Source organism: Hemitrygon akajei, chromosome 6, assembly GCF_048418815.1.
Source record: "Hemitrygon akajei chromosome 6, sHemAka1.3, whole genome shotgun sequence".
NCBI lineage: Eukaryota > Metazoa > Chordata > Chondrichthyes > Myliobatiformes > Dasyatidae > Hemitrygon > Hemitrygon akajei.
In genome coordinates this window covers 85337027-85353697 of record NC_133129.1, presented here as the reverse complement: position 1 = coordinate 85353697, position 16671 = coordinate 85337027, and the positions used below count along the sequence as shown (strand labels likewise).

At 54.2% G+C, this 16671-nt stretch overlaps 1 protein-coding gene across 6 annotated transcripts in view; it reads right to left on the bottom strand.

The window, feature by feature from the left end:
- Positions 1-16671, bottom strand: part of LOC140729208 (lysine-specific demethylase 6B-like) — a 264889-nt gene continuing 248218 nt past the window's right edge. For all 6 annotated transcript variants that reach the window (XM_073048717.1, XM_073048723.1, XM_073048719.1 and 3 more), the window contains 7 exons: positions 15192-15340; positions 14303-14417; positions 11482-11669; positions 7500-7641; positions 6893-7019; positions 3870-4040; positions 1-1348 (listed from right to left, as the gene is read on the bottom strand). In XM_073048717.1, the coding sequence (XP_072904818.1) occupies positions 1322-1348; positions 3870-4040; positions 6893-7019; positions 7500-7641; positions 11482-11669; positions 14303-14417; positions 15192-15340 (919 nt within the window). In that variant the 3' untranslated portion in view covers positions 1-1321. The remainder of the gene's footprint in view (positions 1349-3869; positions 4041-6892; positions 7020-7499; positions 7642-11481; positions 11670-14302; positions 14418-15191; positions 15341-16671) is intronic.

The window sequence follows — 16671 nt, the reverse complement described above, 5'->3', positions numbered from 1 at the left end:
TAAAGTTTATCAAAAGCTTTTATTGGTTTAGGTCAGACCATTTCACAAAGTTAAGACAATTCTGGCTCAGTTTGTATTAACAGTGCAGTAATCAAAACATACCCTCGTCATAAAATCCAACAAAAAATAGTGAATCTCAAAACTTAACCTCGCATTTCCGAAATAACCCCTAGCGCAATTTAATTATACGATTAAAAATAACATCACACAATTCAAGGGGAAAATGAAATGAGACTGATCTGATCCAGTTGTAGGTGGAGGGGGAAGACTAGGACAAGGGAGGGGGAATGGGAGAGAGGGAAGGGAAGGAGAGAGATACAGGAAGGGAAGAGGGGCTAGAGGTGTGAAAAGGAAAAGGATTAGAGGACAGGATCTCAAACTTGGAGTTGAAAGTGTTCAGAGTAATGATGCCAAATCATTAAAAATATGTGAAAAGTCAGGGGAAAAACCATTAAGAATGAATAAATAGAAAATTTTATAAATAAAACGAAAAACTGTACATTAGAAAATTTTCTTTAAAAAAAAAGGAGGTAAATCGAATGATTGCTGATATTGATAATTTATATGTGGGGTCCTCACTGTGGGTCTGTGTGTCTAAATCAAATTAACACAATACATAAAAACACAAACAAGCTAAGACAAAAATAATTCTTGCTATAACCCGTATTTAGCAATCCAAAACCACTTCTTAATGCTTACTTTTTTGTAATAAAAAAAGTTTATTTTAAATCCATTTTTTCTCTCTTCCTCTTCCCATCTTCGAAGGCCAAAGTGGTATTGCTGCAGCATCAAGTCATGTGATAGAGGTTCGAGAACGTAAACTGCTGGTCGCCGCCTCAATGACAACGGGGAGGGAGGGGAGGGGAGATCATCCTGTCACACCCCCGCATGGCGGCCATCTCGTCACACCCCCGCATGGCGGCCATCTTGTCACATCCCCGCAATGGCGGCCACCACCTTGTCACACCCTGGCAGGGCAGCCATCTTGTCACACCCCTACATTGCGGCCACCTTGTTACCACACCACTGCGGGGTGACCACACTGTGTCATACACCTGCGGGGCGGCCATCTTGTCATACACCTGTGGGTCAGTCATCTTGCTTTTCCACATCGTGTGGCCAATCAGCAGCTGCAGCCGCTGATGATGAGGTTGAGTAAACACGTCGCTGATTGGCTGATGTGAAATGAAAAACTCCGCCAGGTGAGGGTGGGGGGGCACGAGGCTGGTCTCTGGCAGGACAATAGGTGCGGGATGTGTAGGGCTGGGGGGTGGGAACCTCAGACAGAGAGAAGCATTTGGTATGGCTTTTGAAGAGCTGGTCATCTAGATGATGCTGACTGAGGCGCCTAGAGAGAAAGAAGGAAAGGTGGTTAACAACAATCTATCCAAGCGCCATGGCTACCTACTGTTCAACAATTGGGGGCATCACATCAACCTCATTTAAAATAGTTTGACTAAACTCTACTGTACTACAACATTTCTCATCCCAGGTCCAGTGGGAATAATCATTCCCTTCACTTACACCCACAGCCAGGTTTCCCTGCCACTTTAGACCCAAAACCCAACCACCGAGACAAGAGATACTTGCTCTGGCTGAATGCAACAACTCTAAATTCCTTGGTGTTATAATTTCAGAGGATCTGTCCTGGGCCCAGCTTATAAGTGTCATTACAAAGAAGGTATGGCAGCGTCTCTCTCCTTTTTAAAGAAGATTGCAAAGATTTGGTATGTCTTTGACTTTGACAAACTTCAATAGATGTGCAGTGGCTGATTGCATCACAGCTTGATATGTAAAACACCAAGGCCCTTAAACAGAAAATCCTACAGAAAGTAGTGGATACGACCCAGTCCATCATGGGTGAAGCTCTCCCCACCACTGAGCACAGAATGTTGTCGCAGGAAAGCAGCATCCATTGTCAGAGACCCTCACCACCCAGGGCATGCTCTCTTCTTGCTGCTGCTGCTGCCCATCAGAGAGACCCAGGACCCACACCACCAGGTTCAGGAACAGTTGTTACCCCTCAACCATCAGGCTCTTGAACCAGAGGGTAACTTCACTCAACCTCACTCACCCCATCATTGAACTGTTCCCACAACTTATGGACTCACTTTCAAGGATTCTTCATCTCACGTTCTCAATAGTTGTTGCTTATTTATTATTAGCATTTGTTTGTTTTTTTTTCTTTTGTACTTGCACAGTCTGTTGTCTTTTGTACATTGGTTTTTTGTCCATCTTATGTGTGGTTTTTCATTGATTCTATTGTGCTTTTGGGTTTACTGTGAATGCCCACAAGAAAATGAATGTCAGGGTTGTCCATGGTGACATATATGCACTTTGATATGAACTTATTTTGAAGCTGGCTATTCAACCTCACACAACTGGGTTAAGGCTAATCTTTTACTTCAGTGGCTTTCCTGCGCACCAATTTCCCTAATATTCAAACATCCATTCATCTTTGCTTTGACCTTGACAGTGACCTCCTGAGAGGGGCAGTCTCAACTCACTGGGCAGGGCTTATCTACTTGCTCTGAGGGTTACCTGAAGTAACTATTGCTCACCTGACAGGGGCAGTGTTGAGCTAAGGGCCACCTGAGGTACCACCAGCCACCTAAGAGGGGCAGTGCTGAGCTAAGGGCCACCTGAAGTACCACCACCCGCCTGATAGGGGCAGTGTTGAGCTAAGGGCTGACTGAGGTACCACCAGCCACCTAAGAGGGGCAGTGCTGAGCTAAGAGCTGCCTGAAGTACCACTACCCACCTGAAAGGGGCAGTGCTGAGCTAAGGGCCACCTGAAGTACCACCACCCACCTGATAGGGGCAGTGTTGAGCTAAGGGCCACCTGAGGTACCACCAGCCACCTAAGAGAGGCAGTGCTGAGCTAAGAGCTGCCTGAAGTACCACTACCCACCTGAAAGGGGCAGTGCTGAGCTAAGGGCCACCTGAAGTACCACCACCCACCTGATAGGGGCAGTGTTGAGCTAAGGGCCACCTGAGGTACCACCAGCCACCTAAGAGAGGCAGTGCTGAGCTAAGAGCTGCCTGAAGTACCACTACCCACCTGAAAGGGGCAGTGCTGAGCTAAGGGCCACCTGAAGTACCACCACCCACCTGAGAGGGCAGTGCAGAGCTAAGGGCCACCTGAAGTACCACCACCTACCTGAGAGGGGCAGTGTTGAGTAACTAGCAGCAATCTCTGGTTGCAGTGCCACCGTAGGGCAACTGACAGTATTGCAGCCTCGCTCTGTCTCCCTGAACAAGGTCTGTGCAATGGACACAAGAGATCTGTAGATGCTGAAAATATTTTATTTACTGAGATACAGCGTGGAATAGGCATTTCTGGCCCTTTGAGCCACGCCACCTAGTAATTCCTAATACAACTCTATCCATGCCACCCAGCAATTCCTAAACAACTCTAGCCTTATCACTGGACAATTTAGTGACCAATTAACCTACTAACAGGTACGTCTGGACCGTGGGAGGAAACCCGAGCACCCGGAGGAAACCCATGCAGTCACAGGGAGAACATACAAGCTCCCTACAAAAAGCCATGGGAATTGAACCCAGGCTTCCTGTGTTGTGCTAACCATATAGGGAATAGCCAGACATCAATTTAGAACGGAGATGAGGAAGAATTCTTTAGCTAGAGAATGGTGAATCTGGAATTCATTGCCACAGGTGGCTGTGGAGTGTACCCAAGGCAGAGGTTGATAGATTTTTCATTGGTCAGGGCATGAAGGGATACGGGGAGAAGGCAGGAGATTGGGGCTGAGAGGAAATGGGCCAAATGGTCCTGTGGTCTTATGGAATGGTGAGCTGGACTGAACGGCTGCTGTGATATTCGAGAGTCCCCGGCCCTCCCCACTCACCAGCGTGAAGTGATCGTACACCTGCACCAGGTCGTCCATCTTGTACTGCTCCAGGATGACCACATTGAGGAGCAGGGGGCTCCGCTGCCGGGCGCAGTCCTCACAGTGCACTATGTAAGACTTGCGGCTGCCACTACCGCTTGTGACAAAGAGAAGGTTGAAAACCTCGAGCTGTGGGGGAGACAGAGAGAGAGAGGAGTCAGTCCATGCAGGCAGCCAACAGATACAACCACGTCACCTTTGACTGCTCCTGCCCGCCCCTCTGATCCCAAATGTGCCAATGTGCCAAGGCAACGAGTGCAGCATTATCGGGGGGGGGAGAGCTGCTGTTCGAGGGTGACACAGTGAGTGGAACTGCTAGCTCATGGCTTCAGAGCCTGGGTTCGATGCCAGCCTCCAGTGGAGGAGTGAGTGGTGTGTGTGTGCGCGTGTGGGTGTGTGTGTGCGTGTGTGCGTGTGTGGTGTGTGTGTGTGTGTGTGTGTGCGTGTGGTGTGTGGTGTGTGTGTGTGTGTGTGCGTGTGCGCGGTGTGTGTGTGTGTGTGCGTGTGCGTGTGTCTGTCCAAAAGACATAGGAATATAGGAACAGAATCAGGCAACTTGGCCCATCTAAACTTCTTCCTACATTCAATCATGGCTGATTATTTATCGATCCCATTTTGTGTAACACTTATCCTCCTTACGAACCAACCTCTGCCTTAAACACACTCGAGACTCAGCCTCCACAGATTCACCAGCCCCTGGCTGAAGAAACTCGTCCTCATCTCCGTTCTGAAGGGACGTCCCTCTACTCTGAGACTTTGCTCCTGGTCCAAGACTCCTTCACAAACATCCTCTCCACAACCACCCTAGCCAGGCCTTTCCGTGTCTGATGGGTTCAATGTGACCACGTGGGTTTTCCCCTGGGTACCCTGCTTTCCTCTCACATCCCAGTGACGTGCGGGGTGTGTGGGTGAGGGGTGCTACAGGAATCAGACAGAACAGGTTATGGGGTTAAAACCTGCAGGTCAAATGCCCTCCTTCTGGGCCGGAGGGAGTTACTGTGCAGCACCACTCATCCCCAGGTGAGGGTTCAAATCTGAGCACGGGACTACGAGACGACGAGTCACACTGATGCTAGAATCTTACAAAGAGGCTCATTCTTAAAGCCTGTCAGGTCAGCTCACACAAACTCTTCTGGCCTTCTGGGCTGGGTCTGGCCTGGGTGGGGCAGGAAGGTTAAACGTGTGATCCCCAATAACTGCAGACCATGTTTGGCTTTCAAGCATCACTCGTACAAAGTCTGTCAACATTATTCGATTCAAATGCTGGAAGTAGCTACATAATATTGTTACTGCCTCCCTGGTTACCCCCTTCTCACTCTCTCTCTCCCTCCCCATTTTAGTAATTGTTCTTCTCATCAGTTGGGAGCAGCTCTGAGGTTATTGAGAACACTGTGGCAGGGTAGTGACGTTACACAGTGCGCTGGTACGACAAGAACAGAATGCAGAACAGTTACAGGGAAAGAGCAGTGCAGGCAGACAACACGGTACAAGACCACGGTGAGCTCAATAATCCACATTATCGTACTGAGGAATGTAAGACATGATCTGCCCAGATGGATAGGGTGGAGTGAAGGAGGGATTGGAGTCGATACTTGTTTTGCATTGTCACGTGTACGGAGATATGTCTTGCACACTGTCATACAGATCAGATCATTACACAGTGTACTGAGAGTAAAACAATAGCAGAATGAAGCGTAACAGCCACACAGACAGTGCAGACAGTAAGGTGCGAGGTACGTTGTGAGGGATTTTGTGTGTGGAGTGTATTTCTCGCTGTTGTCCGTAAGGAGTTTGTACGTTCTCCCCGTGGCCGCGTGCGTTTCCCCCCACAGTCCAAGATGTATGGGCTAGCGGGTTAATTGGTTACATGGGTGTAATTGGGCAGTACGTTAGGCCAAAATGTGCTGTGTTTTTAAAATACATAAATATTTTATAACCGACAGGCAAAATTAACTCATGGACGCCTGTAAAAATGGAGTTTGTTACCAGGGGCTGACGTGCCCTCGTCTGATCACAACAGAGTATTTACAACTTTACCCTGCAGTCCAACAATAGTGCTGGACTTAACTGCTCCTCAGATGTCCTTGGGCCACCAAAGACATCTTCAAACTGCGATGCCGAAAGAAGGCAGCATGCATCATCAAGGACGTTGCCTAGCTGGGACATTCCCTCGTGTCATCAGGGAGGAGGTCCCACACTCAAAGCTTCTCTCCCTCCCCCGTCAGATTCCGAAATGGTCCCTGAACCCATGAACACGTCCTCGCTGCTCCCCTTCTCTCCTGCCTAGCACCTCTCCCTGGGTCCTCTCCTCTCCTCTCCTCTCCTCTTTTATTCCCTCACTCTTTATTTAATCTTTTATTGTAACTTGCAGTGACTTGTTTTTGTTTTAAAAACGTCTTGCACTGCCTGCAGCCACCAGACAACATATTCAGAACGGTCCGTGAACCCTACCTCCATCCTCCTTTTCTGAAATATTATTTCTTCCATTTCTTATTCTAATTTCCAGTAATGTCGCTGTTACAAAACAACGAATTTCACAACACACAGCATTAATAAAGGCTTCCCTCAGCCTGTGAGATCCTGCCACTACCGAGATCTCGTCGCTGGGACAGCAAGCTGTTTACGGTTTACCTGTGCTGTGTTTAGAATTATATACATATTTTTTAAACTTATTTGTGCTGATATTTTGGTTTTACGTGCTGTGTGTGATACTTGTTCCGTGGGTGAGCTGTGATGTGGAGGAATGGTGTATCGTTTGGTTGTAGTTGTGATAAACTTGAACTGGGGCTTGATCGTGACCACCCGATGCCTGTCCTGTTTCTCACAGACAGATGTGGAGAGTGGGACTGGCTGGCCGGCTCTGATGGTAACAACCCTCCCACATGCCACCACGCAGCTAGGTTAACCATTGCCCTTTGTGCCGGGCAGGGGCTGGTCTCCGGTGTCCGGGGGTGGGGGAAAGGAGAGCAGGGCGCCGGTACCTCACATTCGTTGCAGTAATAGGTGGGCTCCTCCTTCATCCGGCTCTGGAAGATTATCTTCTTGCCACTGTTGATGAGAGCATCGCGGAGGAGCTGACAGTGCTTCAGGGAGGTGAGCAGACAGTACCTGAGGGGTCAAAGGTGAAGGTAGAAAGAGGTCACACGGGATCTGGGCTTCACCTTCTGAACCAGCTTTCTCTTTATTGCAAACTGACGTCGACAGGGGAGTAACTTGTCCTAGTACGAATGTCTCACACCCGAAGTTTTCATTTGTCGAGCAACCCAGCTCCATCCGCCGGGAGCGAATTTCCCGGTGGCCAACGATTTTAATTCCTATCCTCATTCCCACTCTGACATGTCGATCCACGGCCTCCTCTTGTGGGGCCACTCTCAGGGTGGAAGGGCAACAGCTCATGGCAGCCTCCAGCCTGATGGCATGAATATCGACTTCTCCTTCCGATAATATTTGTCCCCTCCCCCCTTCCACCTTCTATTCCCCTTACCCCTTCTCTCCTGCCTATCACCTCTCCTGTCAGACTCCAGGGGGATGGGGAGGCGGGGCCAGGAGGGGGATGGGAGGCGGGGCCAGGAGGGCAGAGCCTCTTACTTGATCATGCGGTAGAGGTCAGGGTCGTTGACCTTGACAGTCCTCGCTGCGTTCCAGCTGACGTGGATCATCGGGACGATAGACTTCACCTTCTTCACCTTGTTCCACTCATAGCGCTCCAGGGCCAGCTGGTACTGATAGGCTGTGGGCAGGAGAGCGAGAAAGGTCAGCCAGTGGCACAGCGCCCACGGACACCTCCCCACTGGGTGCTCTTGCCACCTAAAGCTGAGCCTCAGCCCCTAGCCCCGACAAGTAATTTCGCCCGATGTGGGCTGTTCGGACACAGGGCAATCCAGCTCCAGTTCCCCGGGTTCAGTGGGCTTATGAGGGGGTCAGTGAGGAGTGAGGTGGGGCAGTCAGTGAAGAGGAGGGAAGGGGTGGTCAGCTCACTGACTGTCCAGCACTCGCTGACCTGTCAACCTCAGCGGGACACTGACCCAGGGCTGGGTCACACACAGTGCCTACTCACACCAGGACTATCAATGCCACACAAGCAAACCCCCTTCAAAACAAACTCACAGGCATAAGCATCTATCACATCTTTAAATAGGACATCACACACTCCCGGGGTCAGACACAGAGTGAAGCTCCCTCTACACTGTCCCATCACACACTCCCGGGGTCAGACACAGAGTGAAGCTCCCTCTACACTGTCCCATCACACACTCCCAGGGTCAGACACAGAATGAAGCTCCCTCTACACTGTCCCATCACACACTCCCTCTACACTGTCCCATCACACACTCCCAGGGTCAGACACAGAGTGAAGCTCCCTCTACACTGTCCCATCACACACTCCCAGGGTCAGACACAGAGTGAAGCTCCCTCTACACTGTCCCATCACACACTCCCAGGGTCAGACACAGAGTGAAGCTCCCTCTACACTGTCCCATCACACACTCCCGGGGTCAGACACAGAGTGAAGCTCCCTCTACACTGTCCCATCACACACTCCCAGGGTCAGACACAGAGTGAAGCTCCCTCTACACTGTCCCATCACACACTCCCTCTACACTGTCCCATCACACACTCCCAGGGTCAGACACAGAGTGAAGCTCCCTCTACACTGTCCCATCACACACTCCCGGGGTCAGACACAGAGTGAAGCTCCCTCTACACCATCCCATCACACACTCCCAGGGTCAGACACAGAGTGAAGCTCCCTCTACACTGTCCCATCACACACTCCCAGGGTCAGACACAGAGTGAAGCTCCTTCCACACTGTCCCATCACACACTCCCGGGGTCAGACACAGAGTGAATCTCCCTCCACACTGTCCCATCACACACTCCCGGGGTCAGACACAGAGTGAAGCTCCTTCCACACTGTCCCATCACACACTCCCGGGGTCAGACACAGAGTGAATCTCCCTCCACACTGTCCCATCACACACTCCCGGGGTCAGACACAGAGTGAAGCTCCCTCTACACTGTCCCATCACACACTCCCAGGGTCAGACACAGAGTGAAGCTCCCTCCACACCGTCCCATCACACACTCCCAGGGTCAGACACAGAGTGAAGCTCCCTCCACACTGTCCCATCACACACTCCCAGGGTCAGACACAGTGTGAAGCTCCCTCTACACTGTCCCATCACACACTCCCGGGGTCAGACACAGAGTGAAACTCCCTCCACACCGTCCCATCACACACTCCCAGGGTCAGACACAGAGTGAAGCTCCCTCTACACTGTCCATCACACACTCCCAGGGTCAGACACAGAGTGAAGCTCCCTCTACACTGTCCCATCACACACTCCCAGGGTCAGACACAGAGTGAAGCTCCCTCCACACTGTCCCATCACACACTCCCAGGGTCAGACACAGTGTGAAGCTCCCTATACACCGTCCCATCACACACTCCCGGGGTCAGACACAGAGTGAACCTCCCTCCACACTGTCCCATCACACACTCCCGGGGTCAGACACAGAGTGAAGCTCCCTCTACACCGTCCCATCACACACTCCCGGGGTCAGACACAGAGTGAACCTCCCTCCACACTGTCCCATCACACACTCCCGGGGTCAGACACAGAGTGAAGCTCCCTCTACACTGTCCCATCACACACTCCTGGGGTCAGACACAGAGTGAAGCTCCCTCTACACTGTCCCATCACACACTCCCGGGGTCAGACACAGAGTGAAGCTCCCTCTACACTGTCCCATCACACACTCCCAGGGTCAGACACAGTGTGAATCTCCATCCACACTGTCCATCACACACTCCCAGGGTCAGACACGGAGTGAAGCTCCCTCCACACTGTCCCATCACACACTCCCAGGGTCAGACACAGAGTGAAGCTCCCTCCACACTGTCCCATCACACACTCCCAGGGTCAGACACAGAGTGAAGCTCCCTCCACACTGTCCCATCACACACTCCCAGGGTCAGACATGGAGTGAAGCTCCATCCACACTGTCCATCACACACTCCCAGGGTCAGACACGGAGTGAAGCTCCCTCCACACTGTCCCATCACACACTCCCAGGGTCAGACACAGAGTGAAGCTCCCTCCACACTGTCCCATCACACACTCCCAGGGTCAGACACAGAGTGAAGCTCCCTCTACACTGTCCCATCACACACTCCCAGGGTCAGACACAGAGTGAAGCTCCCTCCACACTGTCCCATCACACACTCCCGGGGTCAGACACAGAGTGAAGCTCCCTCCACACTGTCCCATCACACACTCCCAGGGTCAGACACAGAGTGAAGCTCCCTCTACACAGTCCCATCACACACTCCCGGGGTCAGACACAGAGTGAAGCTCCCTCTACACTGTCCCATCACACACTCCCAGGGTCAGACACAGAGTGAAGCTCCCTCCACACTGTCCCATCACACACTCCCAGGGTCAGACACAGAGTGAAGCTCCCTCCACACTGTCCCATCACACACTCCCGGAGTCAGACACAGAGTGAAGCTCCCTCCACACTGTCCCATCACACACTCCCGGGGTCAGACACAGAGTGAAGCTCCCTCTATACTGTCCCATCACACACTCCCGGGGTCAGACACAGAGTGAAGCTCCCTCTACACTGTCCCATCACACACTCCCGGGGTCAGACACAGAGTGAAGCTCCCTCTACACTGTCCCATCACACACTCCCAGGGTCAGACATAGAGTGAAGCTCCCTCCACACCGTCCCATCACACACTCCCGGGGTCAGTCATAGAGTGAAGCTCCCTCTACATTGTCCCATCACACACTCCCGGGTTCAGACACAGAGTGAAGCTCCCTCTACACTATCCCATCACACACTCCCGGGGTCAGACACAGAGTGAATCTCCCTCCACACTGTCCCATCACACACTCCCAGGATCAGATACAGAGTGAAGCTCCCTCCACACTGTCCCATCACACACTCCTAGGGTCAGATACAGAGTGAAGCTCCCTCTATACTGTCCCATCACACACTCCCAGGGTCAGACACAGAGTGAAGCTCCCTCTACACTGTCCCATCACACACTCCCAGGGTCAGACAAAGAGTGAAGCTCCTTCTACACTGTCCCATCACACACTCCCGGGGTCAGACACAGAGTGAAGCTCCCTCTACACTGTCCCATCACACACTCCCGGGGTCAGACACAGAGTGAAGCTCCCTCCACACTGTCCCATCACACACTCCCAGGGTCAGATACAGAGTGAAGCTCCCTCTACACTGTCCCATCACACACTCCCAGGGTCAGATACAGAGTGAAGCTCCCTCTACACTGTCCCATCACACACTCCCAGGGTCAGACACAGAGTGAAGCTCCCTCTCCAGACAATATTCTGTAAGGGAACAGGTCTGAAAGCTGTCTCCTGGTCTCAGGTGTGAGAGGAGGGAGGTTTAATTTGGGCTGTGGCATATGATGATGCAGAGGCCTGGGGCAGGAGGAGCTGAACGATGGCCCCACCTCCACACACCAGGATGTTGGGCTTGCCAGCGGAAGAACTGACACTGCACCCCTCCCATGTCCCCCGCAGGCCGTGCTCACCGGTCAGGGGCCCGACGTTCCAGGCGATGTTGTTGCACCAGCCCGTGGCCTGAACCCAGTGCACCGTGCCGGCGTTGATCCAGACCAGGTCACCGGGCCGCTGGATGAACCGGTACACCGGGATCTTGGCCGCGTACAGGTCCTCCAGCACCGGCCACCACGAACCCGTCAGGTAGTCCACGTTGTGCCTGTGGAGAGACAGAGGGACATGTCATCTCTTTTACACCCCTGGATCCCGGCCCCAGAGAGCCGGGCTCGGAGCTGACCCCAGCGCTGCGTGCACCCGCCTCTATGTGTGTGCCTGATTGTCTTTTCTCTGTGTACACGTCCCTGTCGAGTTTGGTCGAAGACGAGGGGGAGGAATTGGGGAGCGGCCCTATCCGATTGGCCAGCGGAGGCCCTGCCTCAGTAGTGTTACTGCAAATACAACACGAAATTCAACTGGGGCTTGACCCCGACCCGCGAGGGTTCCGCGTCGTGCTGACACTTCCCTTTGATAAATCTGTTTAAGATTTCATCTTGTGGTCGCCCCGTTTACAGGGGCACAAGGAGGCTTTGGAGAACGTGCAGGTTCACCAGGATTAGAGCGTAGAACCTCTAAGGAGAGTGTGGACAAATGATGGTCGGTTCGTAGTTACAAAGCAATCACCAATTACCATGGAACTAACACTGCCATAGAATTTTAAACAGTATCGGGTTGCACACACTCACTGACGGTACACCGATGTGTGAGACAGCCAGCGTTGCAAAAGGAATCGCAGAACAACTGCTCCTCTCACTGTTGTCATGGGCGTAGGAAAGTGAGTGGCAACTTCTGGGTGTGTGTGGGACGATGGATCCGTGAACCCTGGGTGTGTGTGGGACGGTGGATCCGTGACCTCTGGGTGTGTGTGGGACACTGGATCCGTGACCCCTGGGTGCGTGTGGGACGGTGGATCCGTGACTCCTGGGTGCGTGTGGGACGGTGGATCCGTGACCTCCGGGTGTGTGTGGGACGGTGGATCCGTGACCCCTGGGTGTGTGTGGGACGGTGGATCCGTGACCCCTGGGTGCGTGTGGGACACTGGATCCGTGACCCCTGGGTGCGTGTGGGACGGTGGATCCGTGAACTCTGGGTGCGTGTGGGACGGTGGGTCCGTGACCCCTGGGTGCGTGTGGGACGGTGGATCCGTGACCCCTGGGTGTGTGTGGGACGGTGGGTCCGTGACCCCTGGGTGTGTGTGGGACTGTGGATCCGTGACCCCTGGGTGTGTGTGGGACGGTGGATCCGTGAACCCTGGGTGTGTGTGGGACTGTGGATCCGTGACCCCTGGGTGTGTGTGGGACGGTGGATCCGTGAACCCTGGGTGTGTGTGGGTCAGTGGATCCGTGACCTCTGGGTGTGTGTGGGACGGTGGATCCGTGAACCCTGGGTGCGTGTGGGTCGGTGGATCCGTGACCTCTGGGTGCGTGTGGACAGTGGATCCGTGACCTCTGGGTGCGTGTGGGACTGTGGATCCGTGACCCCTGGGTGCGTGTGGGTCGGTGGATCCGTGACCTCTGGGTGCGTGTGGGACGGTGGGTCCGTGACCTCTGTGTGTGTGTGGGTCAGTGGATCCGTGACCCCTGGGTGTGTGTGGGACGGTGGATCCGTGACCCCTGGGTGCGTGTGGGACAGTGGATCCGTGACCTCCGGGTGTGTGTGGGACGGTGGATCCGTGAACCCCGGGTGCGTGTGGGTCGGTGGATCCGTGACCCCTGGGTGCGTGTGGGACGGTGGATCCGTGACCCCTGGGTGCATGTGGGACGGTGGGTCCGTGACCCCTGGGTGTGTGTGGGTCGGTGGATCCGTGACCTCTGGGTGTGTGTGGGACGGTGGATCCGTGAACCCTGGGTGCGTGTGGGTCGGTGGATCCGTGACCCCTGGGTGCGTGTGGGACGGTGGATCCGTGACCTCTGGGTGCGTGTGGGACGGTGGATCCGTGACCTCTGGGTGCGTGTGGGACGGTGGATCCGTGACCTCTGGGTGCGTGTGGACAGTGGATCCGTGACCTCTGGGTGCGTGTGGGACTGTGGATCCGTGACCCCTGGGTGCGTGTGGGTCGGTGGATCTGTGACCTCTGGGTGCGTGTGGGTCGGTGGATCCGTGACCTCTGGGTGCGTGTGGGACGGTGGGTCCGTGACCTCTGTGTGTGTGTGGGTCAGTGGATCCGTGACCCCTGGGTGTGTGTGGGACGGTGGATCCGTGACCCCTGGGTGTGTGTGGGTCAGTGGATCCGTGACCCCTGGGTGCGTGTGGGACAGTGGATCCGTGACCTCCGGGTGTGTGTGGGACAGCGGATCCGTGACCTCTGGGTGTGTGTGGACAGTGGATCCGTGACCTCTGGGTGTGTGTGGGACGGTGGATCCGTGACCTCTGGGTGTGTGTGGGACGGTGGATCCGTGACCCCTGGGTGTGTGTGGGTCAGTGGATCCGTGACCCCTGGGTGTGTGTGGGTCAGTGGATCCGTGACCCCTGGGTGTGTGTGGGTCGGTGGATCCGTGACCCCTGGGTGTGTGTGGGACAGTGGATCCGTGACCTCTGGGTGTGTGTGGGACAGTGGATCCGTGACCTCTGGGTGTGTGTGGGACGGTGGATCCGTGACCTCTGGGTGTGTGTGGGACGGTGGATCCGTGACCCCTGGGTGTGTGTGGGACAGTGGATCCGTGACCTCTGGGTGTGCGTGGGACGGTGGATCCGTGACCTCTGGGTGTGTGTGGGACGGTGGATCCGTGACCTCTGGGTGTGGATGGAAGAGCCGTGACCTCTGGCTAACCACAGTGAAACAAGGGATGGCCTTACCTGTCACAGAAGTCACTGATCTGTTCCCAATACGCCTCAGGCACAGCGAACCACTCGCAGTCCCCAGGGCCGATGTTGATGTTGACCGAGCAGAAGTTGTTGTTCTCCTGGTGCCCTGTGGTAGTGCAAGGGTTAAATGTGACATCACGTACTGACCGTACAACGGTAGATGAGGGACATGGGTGCATCACAGTTGGAGCAGTGGGTAGGGTCACTGCCTCACAGACCCAGCAACTCAAGTTGGAGTGTGTTTGTGTGTGTGCGCGTGCGAGAGAGAGAGAGAGAGCGCAAAAGGGAAAGAGTGCGAGAGGGAGAGTGTGAGTGTGAGACAGCATGGGAGAGAGAGAGAGAGAAAGTGACAGTGAGAGAGACAGTGTGAGAGTGAGAAATAGTGTGAAAGAGAGAGAGAGTGTGTGTGTGTGTGTGTGTGTGTTTGTTTGTGTGGAGTTTGCAAGCTCCCCCTGTGATTGCGTGTGTTTTCCCCCAGGTGCTCTGCTTCCTTCCATATATCATGAGGGGTTGGGGGTTTAACTGGCTGCTGTAAATTACCCCCGGTGCGTGGGTGAGGAGGTAGCAGGGAGGAGGGAGATGGAGAGAGACGAGGGAAGAGTGAGTCGCGAGGAGAGGGCAGAAGAAAGAGTGAGGGGAGAAAGTGGGGGAAGAGGGAGGGGTGAGAGTGGAGGGAAGAGGGAGGGGTGAGAGTGGAGGGAAGAGGGAGGGGTGAGAGTGGAGGGAAGAGGGAGGGGTGAGAGTGGAGGGAAGAGGGAGGGTGAGAGTGGAGGGAAGAGGAAAGGGGAGATGGAGGAGAGGAGAGTCGGGGGAAGAGGGAGAGGGATGAATGGGGGCAGATGTGGACGGAGTGAGGAAGGATTGTGGGGGTGAGGCCTACCTGGAGTCCGGCTGCCGGGTACTTTCATGTAGAGCTGCACTGTGTTCATCCCGTAGATGGTGTGACCGACGTGGCTCAGCATGTTCCCGCTGGATGAGACTCGCATGAAGGCCGGCAACTTTAGCAGCTCCTGTAACTGTGGCTTCCAGCTGCAGAGAGAGGGAGGGGGAGGGTGAGAGGGGGGCAATTAACACAGCTCAGGGCAAGCCCCACCATAGTAACCAGAGGGAGCTTCACTCTGTGTCTGACCCTGGGAGTGTGTGATGGGACAGTGTAGAAGGAGCTTCACTCTGTGTCTGACCCTGGGAGTGTGTGATGGGACGGTGTAGAGGGCTTCACTCTGTGTCTGACCCCGGGAGTGTGTGATGGGACAGTGTAGAGGGAGCTTCACTCTGTGTCTGACCCTGGGAGTGAGTGATGGGACAGTGTAGAGGGAGCTTCACTCTGTGTCTGACCCTGGGAGTGAGTGATGGGACAGTGTAGAGGGAGCTTCACTCTGTGTCTGACCCTGGGAGTGTGTGATGGGACAGTGTAGAGGGAGCTTCACTCTGTGTCTGACCCTGGGAGTGTGTGATGGGACAGTGTAGAGGGAGCTTCACTCTGTTTCTGACCCCGGGAGTGTGTGATGGGACGGTGTAGAGGGAGCTTCACTCTGTGTCTGACCCCGGGAGTGTGTGATGGGACTGTGTAGAGGGAGCTTCACTCTGTGTCTGACCCTGGGAGTGTGTGATGGGACGGTGTAGAGGGAGCTTCACTCTGTGTCTGACCCTGGGAGTGTGTGTTGGGACAGTGTAGAGGTAGTTTCACTCTGTGTCTGACCCTGGGAGTGTGTGATGGGACGGTGTAGAGGGAGTTTCACTCTGTGCCTGACCCTGGGAGTGTGTGATGGGACAGTGTAGAGGGAGATTCACTCTGGGTCTGACCCCGGGAGTGTGTGATGGGACGGTGTGGAGGGAGATTCACTCTGTGTCTGACCCTGGGAGTGTGTGATGGGACAGTGTGGAGGGAGCTTCACTCTGTGTCTGACCCCGGGAGTGTGTGATGGGATGGTGTGGAGGGAGATTCACTCTGTGTCTGACCCTGGGAGTGTGTGATGGGACAGTGTGGAGGGAGCTTCACTCTGTGTCTGACCCTGGGAGTGTGTGATGGGACGGTGTGGAGGGAGATTCACTCTGTGTCTGACCCTGGGAGTGTGTGATGGGACAGTGTGGAGGGAGCTTCACTCTGTGTCTGACCCCGGGAGTGTGTGATGGGACGGTGTGGAGGGAGATTCACTCTGTGTCTGACCCTGGGAGTGTGTGATGGGACAGTGTAGACGGAGATTCACTCTGTGTCTGACCCTGGGAGTGTGTGATGGGACAGTGTAGAGGGAGCTTCACTCTGTGTCTGACCCTGGGAGTGTGTGATGGGACAATGTAGAGGGAGCTTCACTCTGTGTCTGACCCTGGGAGTGTGTGATGGGACGGTGTAGAGGGAGCTT